The sequence below is a fragment of the Sciurus carolinensis genome, chromosome X (assembly GCF_902686445.1).
Source record: "Sciurus carolinensis chromosome X, mSciCar1.2, whole genome shotgun sequence".
Classification (NCBI taxonomy): Eukaryota; Metazoa; Chordata; class Mammalia; order Rodentia; family Sciuridae; genus Sciurus; species Sciurus carolinensis.
Genome location: NC_062232.1, coordinates 17,405,941 through 17,423,020, shown reverse-complemented (window position 1 = coordinate 17,423,020; position 17,080 = coordinate 17,405,941). Strand labels below are relative to the sequence as shown.

The following is a 17,080-nucleotide window of genomic DNA, read 5'->3' as shown; positions in this document are numbered from 1 at the left end:
TTTAGAGACAGGGTCTCCCTAAGTTGCTGAGGCTGACCTCAAGCTTGTCATCCTCCTGCCTCAGCCTCCTGAGCTGCTGCAATTATAGGCATGTGCCACCGCACCTGGCCCAATTCAATAATTTTTAAACTATTATTTTGGGCAAACAATCATTTTTTTGGGGGAGATTCAACCTATTGGATAGGACTTAATCTGGAGACAGTCAACTTTTCAGTGTTCCAGTTATCCATTGCTGCATGACAAACTGCTTCCAAATTCAAAGGGTTAAAACAGCAATAATTATTTTTATCACTCAAACTTCTGGGGGTCAGTAGGCTCAGTTGTGTGGTTCTTACACATTGTTTTTCATGTAGTTTCAGTTAGATAGTGACTGGGGCTGGGGTCATGGGGAAGGGCTGCCATTCTTCTGTCCAGTGGTTGATGCTGGCTGAAACACCTACATATGGCCTCTCCATGTACATTGAGCTTCTTAACAACATGTTGGCTGATAAAAAAACAAACAAACAAACTTGAGTGAACAAGTTTCCTGAGAGAGAGAGAGAGAGAGAGAGAGAGAGAGAGAGAGAGAGAGAGAGAGAGAATGCTTGCCTCTACCAGGGTGGGGTTGGGGTAGTATCAGCCTTACTTGCCTAGCCTTGGAAGTCACACAGTATCATTCCCAATGCATTTTATTCTTCAGAAGTGAATAATTAAGGCCGGCCTATAAACAAGAGGAGAGGAATTTAGACTCCATATATTAATGGGAGGAAAGTAAAAAAAATTGGAAACACATAATCAAACTAGCACAGGTCAACTTGCATTAGAAAATGGGAAAACTAACTATATAACGAACTTGAATATAATAAAGGAATTGTATGGAATGTTGAAGAGTTGGTTTGGCATAGGCACTAAACAGAAGAAAGAATAGTATCAACAACTGGTAGGCTCTACTGGCGCAGCTGCTTAATATTAGCTCTGGGGATAATCAAGGCTCCAAATATGCCCTAGAGTCAATATGAGCTCTGCTGGATCAGGAATGGTAAGATCATATATATGAGGTAAGATGTTTTACTCATTCTTGCTAAAGCTTCAGAAGTCCTCAGCAGGGTCTACTTTCAGGAATTGGTTGTTTGGTTTCTTTGTTTTGTCTACCTTTGTCTATCAAAAGTTCATTTGCTGTTTCAAATGCATTTATCCTTTGCTAACTGGAAAGAAAGGGGAAGGCTATGAAGAGAAGGGACACAGTGTAGGACTACATGTAATCTTTTGTGTATATTATGATTGAATTGAATGATATTTAGAAACCATGCTAAGAGGTGTCTGGATTCTCTTAACCTACAAAGCTGGATTCCTTGGGCAAAGTATTAGTTTCCTATTGCTGTTGTAACAAATTACTTCAACTGTAGAAACTTAAAATAACACAGATTTATCTCATAGTTCTATAGATCAGAAATCTGGTTTGGCTTAGCTGGTTTTTCTGGTTTGGGTTTCAAGGTGGAAATCAAGGTGTCAGCTTGGCTGGACTCTTATCAAGAGTCTCTGTGAAAAGTCTCCTTCCAAGCTCATTGAGAATGTTGACAGAATCCAGTTCTTTGTGTTGTAGAACTGAAGTCCTTACTTTCTTGTTGGCTATTACCTGGGAGCTACTCTTAGTTCCCAGTGGCCTTTTCTATGGTCCTTGTGTATGGCCTGTAAATCTTAGAGCCAGCAGCAAAAGTACATCTGATCCTTCTCACTGTCTGAATCTCCTGACTTCTCATATGCAATATCTCTTCTTCTGACCTCCTCTGTTGCATCTCTCTCATTCCAGCCAAAGAAGATTGTTTTTAAGGACTCAAGTGATTAGATTGAGTCTACCTGGATAGTCTGGAATAAACTCTTTTAAAGTCCTTAACCTTAATTACACCTGTAAATTTCTTTTTGCTATATTAAGTAACATATTCATGGGATTCTGGGGATCACTACAGGAGGCAAGTCTATTTCAGTAAAGATGGTCCCCCTCTACTTGTTTCCTCAGGAAAGTGGGCCAGCCAGCAACTTTGTATTAAACACTAGGGCTTAATTGATTTACTGGCCCTAAATTTGAGGGAAAAGAATATGCATTTGATGGAAATAAGTCTAGGTTTTTATTTTGATATGAGAGGAGGCACCCTCTTTTTTGATTTCCAGAAATGTCTCCAGTATAATATAATGCTTAAGAGAACTTCTTTTGGTTAAGGGTCATATGTTTTCTTGAATATGCAGAAGCTAGAGAGGAAAAAAGAAAACAAAGGTAGGGGTAGCTCTCCTAAAAATCACAAAGAGATTAGCACAGGAAAGGGACCAAGGGGTGGGAAGCAGGGAGGAAGGGGGAAGTGCTGGGGAGTGATATTGGCCAAATTTTATTGTTATATTGTGTGTACGTATGAATATGTAACAACAAATCCCATCATTATGTACAACTATAATCCACCAATAAAAACCATGTGAAAAAAAGAGAAGTGCTATGAAGTTAGACTAGATATTGTGCAAGTATATAATGCTTCTAAGTCTCAGTGTTCTCATTTGTGAAACAGACTAATATTTTCTATAGTCACTCACTATAGGGTAAAACTTAAGTGCTTAGTGAATGTCACTAATAATAATGATAATAATAGGATGACATAGTCATAGACTTCTTTATAGGTGGCAGAAGGTATGAGTGGATCAATAGTTGGGTTTCCTACCAGTTTCATATTAGCCTCATAGAAGTAAATTTATTAGACTGACATAATTATTTTATTAGACATAAATGAGTAAATTGATTGCTTTGAAGGAAATTTATGCAAGTTTTATTTGGTGGTACTAAGGATGGAACCCAGGGCCCCATGTATGTTACACAGTCACTGTACCACTGAGATATACCCCCAGTCCCATAAAAGTTTAATTGTGAACAATTTAGCTTAAGGTGAATTGTTTGGTCTTAATTATAAAGGGCAGTGACTGAAACCTGCAAGCATCTGAGTTGGGGATTGGCAAACTACAGTCCGTGGGCTAAATCTTGCCTGCTGCCTGTTTTCATATAGCTCATGAGTCAAGAATGATTTTATAGATAAATGTTTGAGATTGGTTTGATGATGTGAATCAATAACTTTGAAGCCCAATTAAGCAAAATGTTATCCTATCACAAAAGAATTCAATTCTTCTCACTAATAGTCCTGTATTAAAAAAAAAAACTACTAAATTACTATTATATTTTGAATTTCTTCAATAAAAATTTGCAGAAGGTTTGCTATCAAATATCTATATAATACCATTGGTTTTGCCTCTTTGCCCACAAAGGTTAAAATGTGTACAATCTGACATTTTATAGAGAAAAAATTTGCAGTTCCTGAGATAAGTAACCTGTAAATTTAAGATGAAGTTGTAAACCGTTTATAACTGCAAAGAACCTCCAAGATATCCTACCTTAACTTTATAGCTAACACTGAACCCCCATCACAGCTAGTTAGTGATAGAGACAGGCCCAGTTGTTAATTCATTTGCCACTAAAATCAGTAAGCTTTCCACTGGAGCAGGCAGACCCTCTGGGTAACATGGTGGCACCTTAATCATCTCTATGTCATCGCCAATCCAAAACTTTTGAATGGACAGATCAGAGATGATGCAGCATAGAAATGTAGCTATCCCATTGATCTATTGAACAGGGCCTGGCAAGCATCAGCTTCTTGCAGTGTTTCCATCTGAAGGGAAAGCCCTTCAGATTCTAGAATTTCTCATTACAGCTTCTTCAGAAGCACTGGTGCTGACTTTTTTGTTAAGTTAGTGACAGTGAATAACCAGGTATACTAATATATTCTCATTGAGACATGTTCAACTTTGGGTAAGATTATTCACTGAACAGGCAGTAGCCCTACTGAGGCAATAATTTTTCCCAGGCCAAGATCCCCTTGTTCTATGGTTATCGGCTAATAAATCCAGCCATATCATGTTTGTCTTCACCACCCTCCTGCCTGGATATTGATGATCACCCTGTGGCATTTGTTTATCTTCTTACAGGTGGTTTACAAATCCAACAACTGTCAATGCCTTCTATAGTGCGTCTACCAACCAGATCCGTGAGTACCAACCTTTTGACATCTTTTTAATCTGGCACAAAATGAAAAGAACTTTTCCATGCCTATGATGAAGTGTAGGGCATTCTTTATTTCCCCCCAAAAGTGACCAGGTATGTGGATGAAGTAAGTTTGTTTCTCTTTCTATATACCTATTTTTCCTTACTTCCTTTGTCTTATTAAATTTTTAAGCTTCACATCATCATTGACTTTAAAAAAACCTACAGTAAATAAAACTATAATGAAGTTTGTAATGAAAAAGAAAGCATGCCTTCACTTTCCTCTCATAATCATCTTACTGATTTTGTCTGTACTATCCTAGGATTGAGGAGGAAAATGACAGGTAACTGGGCAGACTGTACAACATGAGGGGACTAACTGTATGTAAGAAAAAAAGCATGAAAAATGTTCTGGTTAACCCTAAAATGTTATGTCTTGATACCTTTTACTTATATGCATTGAATACATGTAATCAAAAATGCCATGATAAACTTCAAAAGTATTACATATCAGGATTGGCATGAATTAAAAGTCTGACAGTGCCCAGTATTGGCAATAAAATCATATACTGAAGGATAATTTGACATTATCTAGAGGATCCAAAAGGGTGCCTGCATAGCTGTGAACATCACTGCATGTGGTCCAGTGCTGTGGTCCTCAGAGTTTGGGTTTTGGACCAGCAGCAGCAACATCATGGGGGAACTTGTTAGAAATCCAAGTTTCCAGGTCCTACCTCAGACCTGTGAGTCACAAACTTTGGATGTGGGGCTCAGAAATCTGCTTTTAAAAAACCTCCAGGTGATTCTAATGTATGCTTAAGTTTGAGAAGTTCTCTGCCTCAGAAAACTCTCATACAAGGCAAGGTAAGACAAAAGTAGGTCCATGTAAGAATCCTCATAGAAGCGTTATTGATAGTAGCAGAAGAAGGGAAATCGCCTATGTGTCCCTTTGCGGGGACGCTTTGAATCAAATATAGCACATTCACATAAAGGAATACCACACAGCAGTGGAAACTTGATGACCTTAAGAGACATGTATTAACATGGATGAATTTAACAAATCTAGGTTGTATGAGAAAATAGAACTTGGAAAATTATATGAAGTGTGATATCATTAAATGAGTTTGGAAATCATGCAGAACAATTCTGTATATTGTTCAAAGAGGTACATCCATTTGTAGTAAAAGAGTGAAGACATCTATGAACATGACAAACATCTCATTTAAGTTGGGTGTGGCCTGTTGCAGGGAAGGTGGGTTACTCCTGCTCAAACTTTTGCTGAAGTCTCCTCATCTTTCCTTCCTCTTTATGGCAGCATGCCCCGAGGCTCAGCCCGCATGTCTATTCTGTTCACCTTTGTTCTCCATTTTCACTCACTGCATTGGTGATAACATCTAATCTTATGAATTCAATCACATTTCTACTCTGTTGAACACAGGGACAGAATTTAAAGGACTTATCATCCTTGTTCACACCCTGGTAATAGCCTTCTTGCTGGCCTCCTTGCTTCTGTCCTCATTCTGATTTAGTCTATTCTAAGTACGACATTGCATCCATTTTAAGAAGTTTTACAATCAAATGTCACTCCTTTGTTCAAAGTTTTTTGTTTTTTAATCAGTATCTTATCTTAGCTTAAGAGGTAAATGCTTACTCTAGCCTAGAGGTGGTTATCTCTCTGCCCTTACCTCGTACTACTCTTTGATCCCTCCCTCAGTTCCAGCCACAGTGGCCTCTTTCACAGTCCTTGAGCATGTCTGATACACTCTTCCCTTGAGGTATTTATACTGGCTCTCTTTGCCTTGGACAAATCCCCACTGATCTGCATAGTTCACATCCCCAAGTTAGCAAGTGTTTAAACAACACCAACACCTTCTCTGTATGGTATCTTATTATGTCTGTTCTCTAACTGATACCGCCGTTTACCGGTGACGAGTTCTGCTTCTTCTAATGTTGAAGATTGAACACTAGAGAAGCACACCAAGGCAAGCATATTAAGCAGGTTTATTTAAAGGGAATAATACAGACTTCTCCTGGCAGGGAGAAGGGGGCCATGGCTGATGTTCTAAAAGTCCCCCAGAAGTGAGCGCACCCTACATCTTTTATAGGTTAAAGTCTCTTTTGTTCTCCAGTTTTCTCCGCCTTATCTCTCCCTTCCTGTCTACATGACTAGGCCCGGTTTTGCATTAAGTGAGAAACCATGGGCAGGGGGAGGGCCAAGGTGATTCAGGCAGATAAGGGCCCAGGGGGCATTAATTAGCAGCTCCTTGCTTGCAGTCCTTGATAAAGGCAGGTAAATTTGGTAATCAATGGGCTCCGGAGATCTTTGACATTCTATTCTTCCAGGGGCAGTCTCCAACTTCCAGAGGCAGATGGCTTCATGGCTTCATTTCCTCGAATTGACCCGATTCCCTATTTCTGTCCTTAATTCTGGCTTCATAACCAGAACCAGCCTGCTGTTACGTCATTCAAGCTGCTCCTTGTCCCTACAGTACTTCCTGGTCAGAGACCACAGCCCAAGGGCTGTGCCTGCTCACAACCAGAGTCGCCCTCCTGTGGCTACATTTGGAAATAGAAGTCTGTTGACTTTGGTCTGTGAGAATAATGAACAGAAGGAAAACAAGCAGATGGTGCTAATTTTTTATTTCTACATTAATTTATTTAACCAAATAAGTTGTTAAATATTTTGAATGTCACTCCTTACTATATAAATATTCATTATCACGAAAACACTGTTGCTTTCTTAAGGTCCTAAGCTCTAAGCTGCATATGTTACTTGGGAACTTATGATATTTGAGATGTTAATTTTAACTAAAATTATAATACTATTTATTTAAATGTAGTAATTATAATAATATTTAGAATAATATATTAAGTGATGGGGTATTGCTTAGGTGATTTATTTCAAAAGAAAGTCAATATTGGAGCTGGGTGTGCAGCTCTGAAAGAGCACTTACATAGCATGCATGAGGCCCTGGGTTTGATCCCCAGTACCACACAAAACAACAGAAAAATAAGAAGAAAAGGAGGTTTTTTATTATGTAATATTTGGTACATGCAAAAGAATTTGTATAATACACTGGCCCATGTCAATTATAAATTATATAAGAAACCTATGATCATAGCCATCACTCAGCAAAGAACCAGAACTCTATAATCAGAGTACCACTGCAATTACTGTTTCCATCCCCATTTCATTCTCTTCTTCACCATAGAGGTAACCACCAGTCTGATTTTTGTATTTATCTTTCCCTTATTTTTTAAAATAAAATTTTAATAATTCATATAGATATCCCTAAATAATTCATAAATTTTTGAGCATAATAAAATTGGTATCACACTATATAAAATCTTGAGCAATGGTTTATTTTCAATCAATATGTTATTCTAAGATGCAAGCTTGTAGGGTGTGGCTGTAGGGTATTCATTTTTCACTGCAGTATAGTATTCCATTGGTTGACTGTGTCTTCAGTTTATTTCTCTGTTCTGATATTGGCAGAACTATATATCCCCTACCCTTCTAGGGTTTTGTTCTTATGAACAATGCTCTGAATATTCTTATGAACTGCTCTGAATAGTCTTTGCTCATCTCCTGAAATAAGATAGTGTATGGACATAGGAGTGGAATTACTGACTGCTAGGGTGTGCAAATCTCATCTTTACCAGATAACTCCAAATGTTTTTCAAAGTGGGTGCTCCAAAGTACACAACTATTTCTATTGTTCCTCATTTTCATTAATTCTTAGCAGTTTCGCCAGTCTAGTGAGTGTAAAAGATCAGCTGTTTTTTAAAATTGGTTCTTTTTAGTTATCCATGACAGTAGAATCCATTTTGACATAATTATAAGAGCATGGAATATATCTTGTTCTAATTCATAACCCAGTACCTCTCCTTCCCCTTCCCTCTCCCACGCCCTGCTCCCTTTCCTCTACCATTTACCCATAGTTGTTTTTTAATTAATTTCTTGTACATGTACATGATGGTGAGATTCATTTGGTATATTCATATATGTATATAGGAAAGTTATGTCAGAACCAGATCTGCTCTTATGCAAGAAAAAGCAATGAGATAATTCCTTTACCCTTGTTTCTCCACTTAACTTTCGAATGTCACTGAAGGCTTACTGCTTCTTTGAGGACTAGTGTGTCTAATAATAGTTTCAGCTTCAGGGGTTCCCCCTGCTCTGCCTTTTTTTTTCTTGCCTGGAAAGAGCTGATCCTATCAGAGGTTTACCAGGAAGAAGCCATCTCAGGGTGAACCAATGGCTTCTAGAAAGCTCATGGGCAGAGGGGTTTTAAAATGAACAATTTGAAGCTGTATTTTAATTAAGAGATTCAAGCTGTTTCTATTTTCCTAATGACCACTGACTGCTCTCATTGTAAATTCGATTTCCAGGCAACATGACAAGGAATCCTTTGGGTGGTTTCCTCCCCCCTTCCCTTCCTGATTTTCTGGACTACAAATTAAGACAGGTGGAGCTTCTTACACATTTCTCCACTGGGTTTCCTGAGACTCTCCCCGCCTAAACTGCCTTCTTTTTGCTTCACTGAAGAAGTGAAAAATTGAGGTGATTTTCTAAAATGAACATCTTTATTGATTAGGGGATGATTCTGACAGCATGTGGCCATCTGTTTAATTGGGTTCCACATCTATGATGTAACTATACTTAGTAACGTGATTTATGAGAATTTCATTCAGTTCCCATTATCATTTTCTGATTTATGCCACTTAAATCTGCTTCTACATGTAGTGGAGACTTGAGTAGAAGATAGAAAAACCTATAGGGTTGCTATTCCCCGCCACCTTGCAAATCCATGCCTTTGTGTGAAACCCTCTGGTTTGTGGCCATATTTCAATGTGAGATTTTTTTGCAGGGTGGTTCTTACTTTTCTACCCTTATCAATCTGGGTAGCCATGTCTTGAGGCATGAAGAGTAGTATGAAATCATAGTGACTTAAATCTACAGTATGACGAATTATATTGAGGTGCTATAATAATTATCACAAGTTATTCAAATATTTATTAAATATTTAAATAAATTAAAATTAAAATAAATAAAAGAAATCTTTAAATAAATAATGAAAATAAATTTATTATATTTAAACTAATAAGATGGTTAAAGAGAAAAATAAGGACTTAAGATTTATTGGTGCCTAGGCCTGTGCTTCCCTAACTTTGTAATTACTGCAAAACTTCTTTTCAAAGGGAAAAAGTAAGAACCTCAATAGGAGACCTTGAGTGCCATGGATCTAATTGTTGGGCCATGGTTGATATATTTAGCTGTCCAGGTCCTTATTGTCCTACCTGCCATGTATTGAGGTTACCTAGCCTGTAGAGTTTTGTGAGAGAATTTACTGAGATGAATTATTAAAATACCAGCACATGGCCAAGGGTAGGGCTTGCATTTCTAAAACTAGCATGTCATACATGCTGGGATAACCAGTGTATTGCAGAGGAAACAGCAGAAGTTTATTAAGGGTATTTTGAACTTTTGCTCTCAAAAGATTTTAGAAATGAAAACTATGATTTTCTATATTTAAAAAGTACAACCATTTTGGAAAAGTATTGGTATCTCCTGTTAACAAGAAATTCTGCTTCTGATAAATGGCTCTTTATGCCCACCAAAAGACATGTGTAAGAACACTCATGTTGGCCTTGTTCACACTAGCAAAAACTTAGAAAGAACCTAATATTCACTAACAGAAGAATAGGGAAAGAAATTGAGGTCTAGTCATGCAATTGAATATTACACAGCAATGAAGAGGACAAAACTGCTTCACACTAAAATAGGTATGAATGCTACTGACTGACAATGCTGAGTGAAAGAAGCCAGCCAGGCACAACAGTAAATACTGTTGTGTTATATGCATACAAAATTTAGGAATCTATGTGATAGAAGTGAAAATAATAGCTACCTTTATTGAGAGTATTGACTGGGAGTGCCACAGAAAATGTTCTCTATCCAGGAGGTGGTTGCACATGTGATACATAATGAAATTTTGTCTGGGGTTGAGGATGTAGCTCAACTGAGGTAGAGCACATGCATAGCATGCACAAGGCCCTGGGTTTCATCCCCACCACTGGAAAAAAAAAATTTGTTCCTTTACTCTATGTAAGTAATACCTCAACATAATAGCAATACTTCCTCTCCTTTGTCCCATAAAAATGCTTGGAACAGCATATAGTATGCATAGACATTTTGAGCTTATAATTGGTTGCCTTAGGCCAAGTCTTCAGAGGTGTAGATCAGGAATTGGCAAACTTTTTCTGTGAATTGCCAGACAGTAAATATTTTCAGCTTTGTCAGCCATACGGTCTCCGTTGTAACTTCTCAACTCTGCCATTGCCGTCATAGATAATTTATAAATGAATAAGCATGGCTGTGCTCCAGTAAAACTTTCTTTACAAAACAAGCAACAGGCTGGTTTACCCTATGGGCTATAGTTTGCTGATTCCCTGGAGTAGAACCCTATGAGAAGATGGGCTCCTAGAACTGTTGAGGAGTCCTCTGCTGGTTTCCTTAATCCTTTGAGTTGAATCAGGTAGTGGTAGCAGTGGGAAGAGTGAAGACTCATTTGATTTTCATTTCTCCTAACATGGATTGGTCTTCAGAATAAAATTGTTTCATGTATTCAACATCACTGTGCATTTGCAAAATGCCTCATTTTGGTATTTAGTTTTTATCTTCATATATCTCAAATCATATTAAAGAATTATTTTCAGCAAATAAAGTCCTGGCTTGAAAACAAGCTTAAAGGCTAAACCCATTGATTTTATTATCTTTGCTGTTATATACAAGGAATTTGGCTGCCCCAGTTTAATCACAGATATTGCGCTAAAGAAGATAAGCCTTTGTCCAGAGGCTGGGCTTATGTTGGCATCAAACTATAGAATTAATCCTGAAATCAAACATAGATTTGTTGTTAAGGAAGTAACTATTTCAAACTGGGAGAATTTCACATATTTTGTTGGTTCTGCCTGAAATTGTAAAGTGGGAGCCATGTTAATAAATACTCACCTGTGGCTTCTACTGGAATTTAATGAAATTAAATCTTTGAATCTACTTGATGCTCCATTTTGGGGACATGGGGAAACAAGGCTAACATCTAGCATTTGGGAATAATCTTTCACAATTTTGGGGCTAGATGACAATTTAAGTGGTCATCTAATCCAAATTTTTCATTATTTATAAGATGTTCTGTTACTCAAAGCAATCGTTAGTATTTTTTCTACTTATTTGCTTAATATTTAAAGAGATCCCAAGATTCTCTTTTCCTGGTATCCCCACCCTTGTGTACTTCCCTCCCATACTGAATAAGACTTACCTGTAATTAATAGGATACTGGGGGAAATGACAGAGTATGAATTCTGAGGCTATAAAAGACATGTCTTTTGCTTTGTTCTCTTGAATTGATCACTATGCAAGAAACCAACCACAACATCGTGAGGGCACTCAAGCAATTTATGTAAAGGCCCATGTGTGAGGAAACGTAGGTCTCCTGCCCATTTCCAGTACCAAGCTAGTGCATCAACTCAGAAGCATATCTTCCAGTTCAGCCAATCTTCAGAGGACTATGACCCAGGTCAACTTTTTTTTTTTTTTTGTGCTGGGTATTGGCCTTTTAGTTTTAGACCGACTTTTGCTAAGTTGCTGAGACTAACCTTGAACTTGTAATACTTCTGCCTCAATTTACTGAGTAGCTGGGATTACAGGTGTGCAACATCACACCTGGCCCAGGCTAATATCTTTACTGCAACATCCTGATATGCCTTAAGATAAAATCACCCAAATAAGTTATTTCCAAATTACTGCCTCAAAGAAACTGTAAGATTGTACATGTTTATTTTTTAAGCAACTGTATTTTAGGATGATTTGTTACATAGCAAGAGATAACTAATACATCTTTTAATTCCTTAAAAGATGTCAGGTACTGAGATTGGTGCAAGCATATTTAATATGGTATGGTATAGTGGTTAGTGGTGTGGGTTTTGAAGTGTGGCAGCTTTATTTTGTGACGGACCGGGGAGGGACTCGAACCGTGGTCTTTGCGTATGCTAGGCGAGTGCTCTCCAAGAGGAGCCACCGCTTCAGCTTGGCAGCTTTATTTTGAATCCTAGCTTGGTTGCTAATAATATGCAACCTTGGACATGTTTCTTAACATAATTAAGTCTGTTATTATCTGGTAAATGAAGATAATAGTAGTAACTACCCTATAGGATTATTGTGAAGATTAAATAAGGTAATATATAAGATGCTAGAAATAGAGTCTGTTTCATACTCAGTACTCAATGAATTTTAGCCATTACTTGTTTTAGAGGAGTTGGGAGAGAGACTTGTTACAGGGTCTTTTAGAGGACCCAGTGTGCATCCAAAGAACGAGCAATGTATTCTGAGGGACTCAAGATTGGCTTGTCAGTGAAAGTGATGTTTGAGGGGGAATTTCAAGGAGAAAGAAGTTCTCTATGTAAAGGAGGGAGGTTGAGACATGTGGGAAGGAGTGGCTGATGCAAAGACTACAGATAAGACAGTGTTTGGTGTAGGACTGGACCATGAAATGGTCATGAAAGCTGGGGCACAGACTGCATGGGTGGTTTAGAAAGCAGATGGGATGATGGGAGACGTTTATGTGGAAGAAGTATTTGAAGATCTTGTAGATTATGTTGAGGAACAGACCATAGGGGACCATCCCCACTGCCCCTAGTCTCTTAGGCCTGACCGAAGGAAGCAGCTAAGAACAGTGTTCTGGGTGGTATCATGGGAAAACAAAGTTGCCCTCAATTGGGAATACTTGCCACCTTATGGAATTCCCATTACCATGGGGAGTCCCAGGGTCAATGCCTATAGAGACATACTTTGCCACCTGCAGGGCATTTATGAATGCTATTTCAGACATAGTGGAAAGGGCAGGTTTCATCATAGGGCTGGCAGTAGAAGGCACAGAATCATTATCAGGGTCAATCTGATTAAAGAGACAAGGTGTGAGTAGGGTGCTCACTGGGAACTACCTGGATGTGAGCCAAAGTGAAGTGAACATCAGGAGCCTGGAAAACAGCCACAGCAATGGGAGACAGGAAGTCATGGAGCAATCTCACTAATTTATCTTGATGCTCCCAATCTCACTTGTCCTCCCTTTAAAAAATCAATTGTCATTTACCTTTTTAACAAAAGGAGTCCATATTAGTTGTAGAAAAATCACTATTGTAAGAAAGAAAACAAAACCACCTTTGTGGTGATAAGTATTGTGGCTAAGTCTTTGTCCAAATCTGAGACTACTTCTTTTGAGTAAATTACTGGAAGTGGAAGAGTTGCTGCATCAAACAGTAAACCCCATTTAAGAATTTAAAAATGCATTGTACCCAACTTTTCTTGGAAAAAGTGGTACCAAGTTATATTTCCACCAACAGTATATGCATATATCAATGAGTTGCATCTTAAAGATGCTGCTGAAGATTAATAAAGAGACTTGGGAATTTTTTTTTATCTAATTGACATGGGGGAAATGATAGTTATATTTATTGAGCCCCTAGTATGTCTCCAGGGCTGAACTTAACATCACTGTCACTAGTGTCAATTTTGAATACCTAGGATAGCGATTGAATACAAGAAAGAACCTGTTAGTGTAATAAAATTAGTGGTTTTTTTTTTCTGCCAGACGTTGAACTATAGTAGTGGTTCTCAAAATATGGTCCTTGGACCAGTAGTATCTGTACCACTTGTAATAAATAATAAATGGGCATTATCTGGCCCCATCTACTGAATCAGAAACTCTGGGGGTTGGGTCCAGCAATTTATGTTTTAATACTGTTTTAATCATCAAACCTCTCTGTGCACAATGCCAAAGTTTGAAAACCACTAAGCTATAAAAATGCAGCAAATGCAAAAGAGATGAAACTTAGTTGGGTTAAGGTGGGGTTGCACATTTCTTTTGTTTTTCTGGTGACCATCCCAGTTTTAACACTGAATATCCTACATCCCAGGAATCTGTTTCTTCAGTCCTGGCCTAACAGGTAAAGGTAAAAGGGGAGGATTCTCTTTGTTGTTGCCTAAGGTAATTATGGCAGAAAAAGAATAGAAGAGCCAGCAAAGATGGAGGGCAGATTTCAGAAGCTGCTTTCTGCTTGTCAGTTCTAGGCTGATAGATGTGGTGGCAGGAGGTTACCTGCAGGAAGCCAGCAGATGGCTAAGGCATCTTGCTGAATCCCTTGACAGGAGTCACAGCTGTTAGAACTCAATACTTTCTGGAAAGGAGAAGGTTGGCATTCACCAAACTATTGCAAGATGCCAATTTGAAAAAAAAATGCCACTATTAATCTTAGCAGTGGTGACAATGAAATCCTTTTACAACAAAAAACATAACCAAAAGTGCTTTGTAATTGCAGCAATTTTCATGTCCTGACTGATGGGCCCTTAAATTCTAGAATAACAGTGTCTAGCTTGTCTGGTTACAAGAACTAATCCTGAATAAGATATAACACTCATTCTCCCTGAGAGTGAGCACTCACCCTGGGTGTTTCAAGGCAGTTGCAATTAAAACTATTTTTGTCCTTTAGTACAGTCATAACATAGGCCATATGAAGTTTAATTTTTGAAAGTATAGTTGGAAAATATTAGATAATGGATTGTATGTTAAATGCATGGTGTTGGAGAGAGGTGAAGAGAGCAGAATGAGACAGGAGTGCTGATTTATGAATCAGTTAACTTAAACATAAGTAGTTTCTTATTTTTGCATATTTGAATTACTTGAGAAGCTTTTAAAAAATATTCATGTTCAGGGATCTGTCCCAGAGATTGTGCTTTAATAGATTTAGTTTGAGGCAGGTACTGGGACCTGGGTATCTTTTTAGAAAAAATTAGGGATTCTAAAATGCAGTTGGGAATGAGAATAGCTATCCTGATATAAACAAGTAGGTCTCAATTTTAGTGAGCACCAGAATAACCTGGGGGACTGGTTGAGAACTCTGGAGCTTACTCCCAGTGTTCCTGATTTAGTAGGTCTGGGGAGGGGCCCAATAATTTGCACCTCTAACAAATACCGAGATGATGCTGATGCTGCTATTCCACAGACCACACTCTGAGAACCAGTGTCCTAAATCATTTCTACCCCCAAATCCAACTAATCTTATAAACCATATCTACTGCCCATTAAAGTAGATGTGAATAAATAATTCCTCTCCTCTGTACATCTACTTGCATGGACCCAGTATTTCTTTTCTCTACTGAATTAAAAATACATTTCAATTAAAAAGTATATTTTAGCCAGGTGTGGTGTCACATGCCTGTAATCCCAGTGTCTCAGGAGGCTGAGGCAGGAGAACCACAAGTTTGAGGCCAGTCTCACCAATTGTAATGAGGCCCTAAGCAATTTAGTGAGACCCTGTCTCAAAATTAAAAACAAAATTAGTAAAAAGAGTTGGGGACTTAGCTCAGTGGTAAAGCATCCCTTTGTTCAATCCCCAGTACCAAAAAGAAAAAAAAAAAGTAAACCTCAGAAATCTTGGTATAGGCTCCCCTTCTTTAGGTTTTGCAAAACAGAACTGACTATCTGGTAGTATCCTTTCTTACTCACTAGGTGGTAGGTGCTTTGAGGATGTTTGTGTATTCAAAATTCACCCATGTGGCTTATCACATGGACTCAGTAAATGGTAGTAGTCAGTGGTAATGTATAGAATATTGCATTGTCAGGACCAAAATTAACTCTTTCCAATAATTTTTATGATGGGATTTAAATATGTGAACATCTCTAAGTTTAGGACTATAAAATATATTCACTTAGTGAACTAGAGAATTAGAATCTATAGTGCAGGACAAATAAGATAATAAAATATGTAAGTAGAAGGTAACTACAAGTGAAACTTACTAAGAAATATGATAATGTTGCTAGAATGGTACATCAGTAATAACCTTGAAATGTGGATTTATACATGGATTGGTCCAGTAATATAAGCATAGTACCTAAGGCTTTTAAAAATAACAGTCATAACAGGTACTAGAATAAAGCCACAATAATACATCAGTAAGTCCATGCAAAAGAACAAATACCCTATTATTTGACAAAACTAATAATGCAAAAAGTATATTGATGAAGCCAGGTCCTTAGCAAAAAATATCACACACACTCATATTGAAAGAAAACAAATACACACACTCAATACTTGGGAAAACCCAGGTGTATCTCTGTAGAAAGTAGCTATATGAAATATGGAAACAGATTTAATTCAACAAACAGATGAGTGTGCACATCAATTCACACATTCTTAAACCCATTGGATTTCTCCTTTATAATTACCCTTTATTGAGATGGAATTTATTTTGTCATTTCTTCCTGACTGTGCCATTTCTGTCCCAGAGGTTGCTGGAGGTTCTTAAGTGAATTCAACAATGCTAATTCCTTCAAGAGTGTCAAAAGAGATATTGAATTTAAGAATGAAATGTTTCTTATGGGGAAATATTTGGGAATGAAATCTACTAAACTATGCAATTCCATGTGTGAATTTACCACAATTAATCATACACATATACATACACACATATGACAGATATATGATATATATGCTACATGTTATAATGCACTAATTAAAGTAACAATAATGGAGGAACTATCAGAAGAGTAGAGTAAGCAGATCTGGGGATGGAAGAGGGGAGGGTACTGAAGAATTAGATTGATAAAATTATGCTATGTGTGTGGATGAATATGGCATAACAAATTCCACTATGATGTATAATTACAATGCAACAGTTTAAATAAAGAATGAAACATTCCTAAATTTAGTTGAGTATGAGTTGCCTTGCATTGCTTTAGCAAATTTACCAAAATTTAATATAGAGAAAGGGAAACTGTAAATGTTCTGAACTTTGAAGATTAGCAATGAAAATTGGAGACCTCTTATTTTGTTAAATCTGGAAGAAATAATAGGAAAAGATCTATGAATCTGACCCACAGTTGCCTTAAAAGCCTCACTCAGCATTTTAAGTGTCAATATAAAAAATTAATTCCAAATAAAATTTTGGAAGGTGATTCTTTCAAAAATATT

General features: G+C 37.5%; 1 protein-coding gene across 1 annotated transcript in view; it reads left to right on the top strand.

Moving 5' to 3' along the window:
- Positions 1–17,080, top strand: part of Phex (phosphate regulating endopeptidase X-linked) — a 190,456-nt gene that overhangs the window by 137,926 nt on the left and 35,450 nt on the right. The window contains exon 15 of the mRNA XM_047537191.1: positions 3,997–4,055. Coding sequence (XP_047393147.1) covers positions 3,997–4,055 — 59 coding nt within the window. The remainder of the gene's footprint in view (positions 1–3,996; positions 4,056–17,080) is intronic.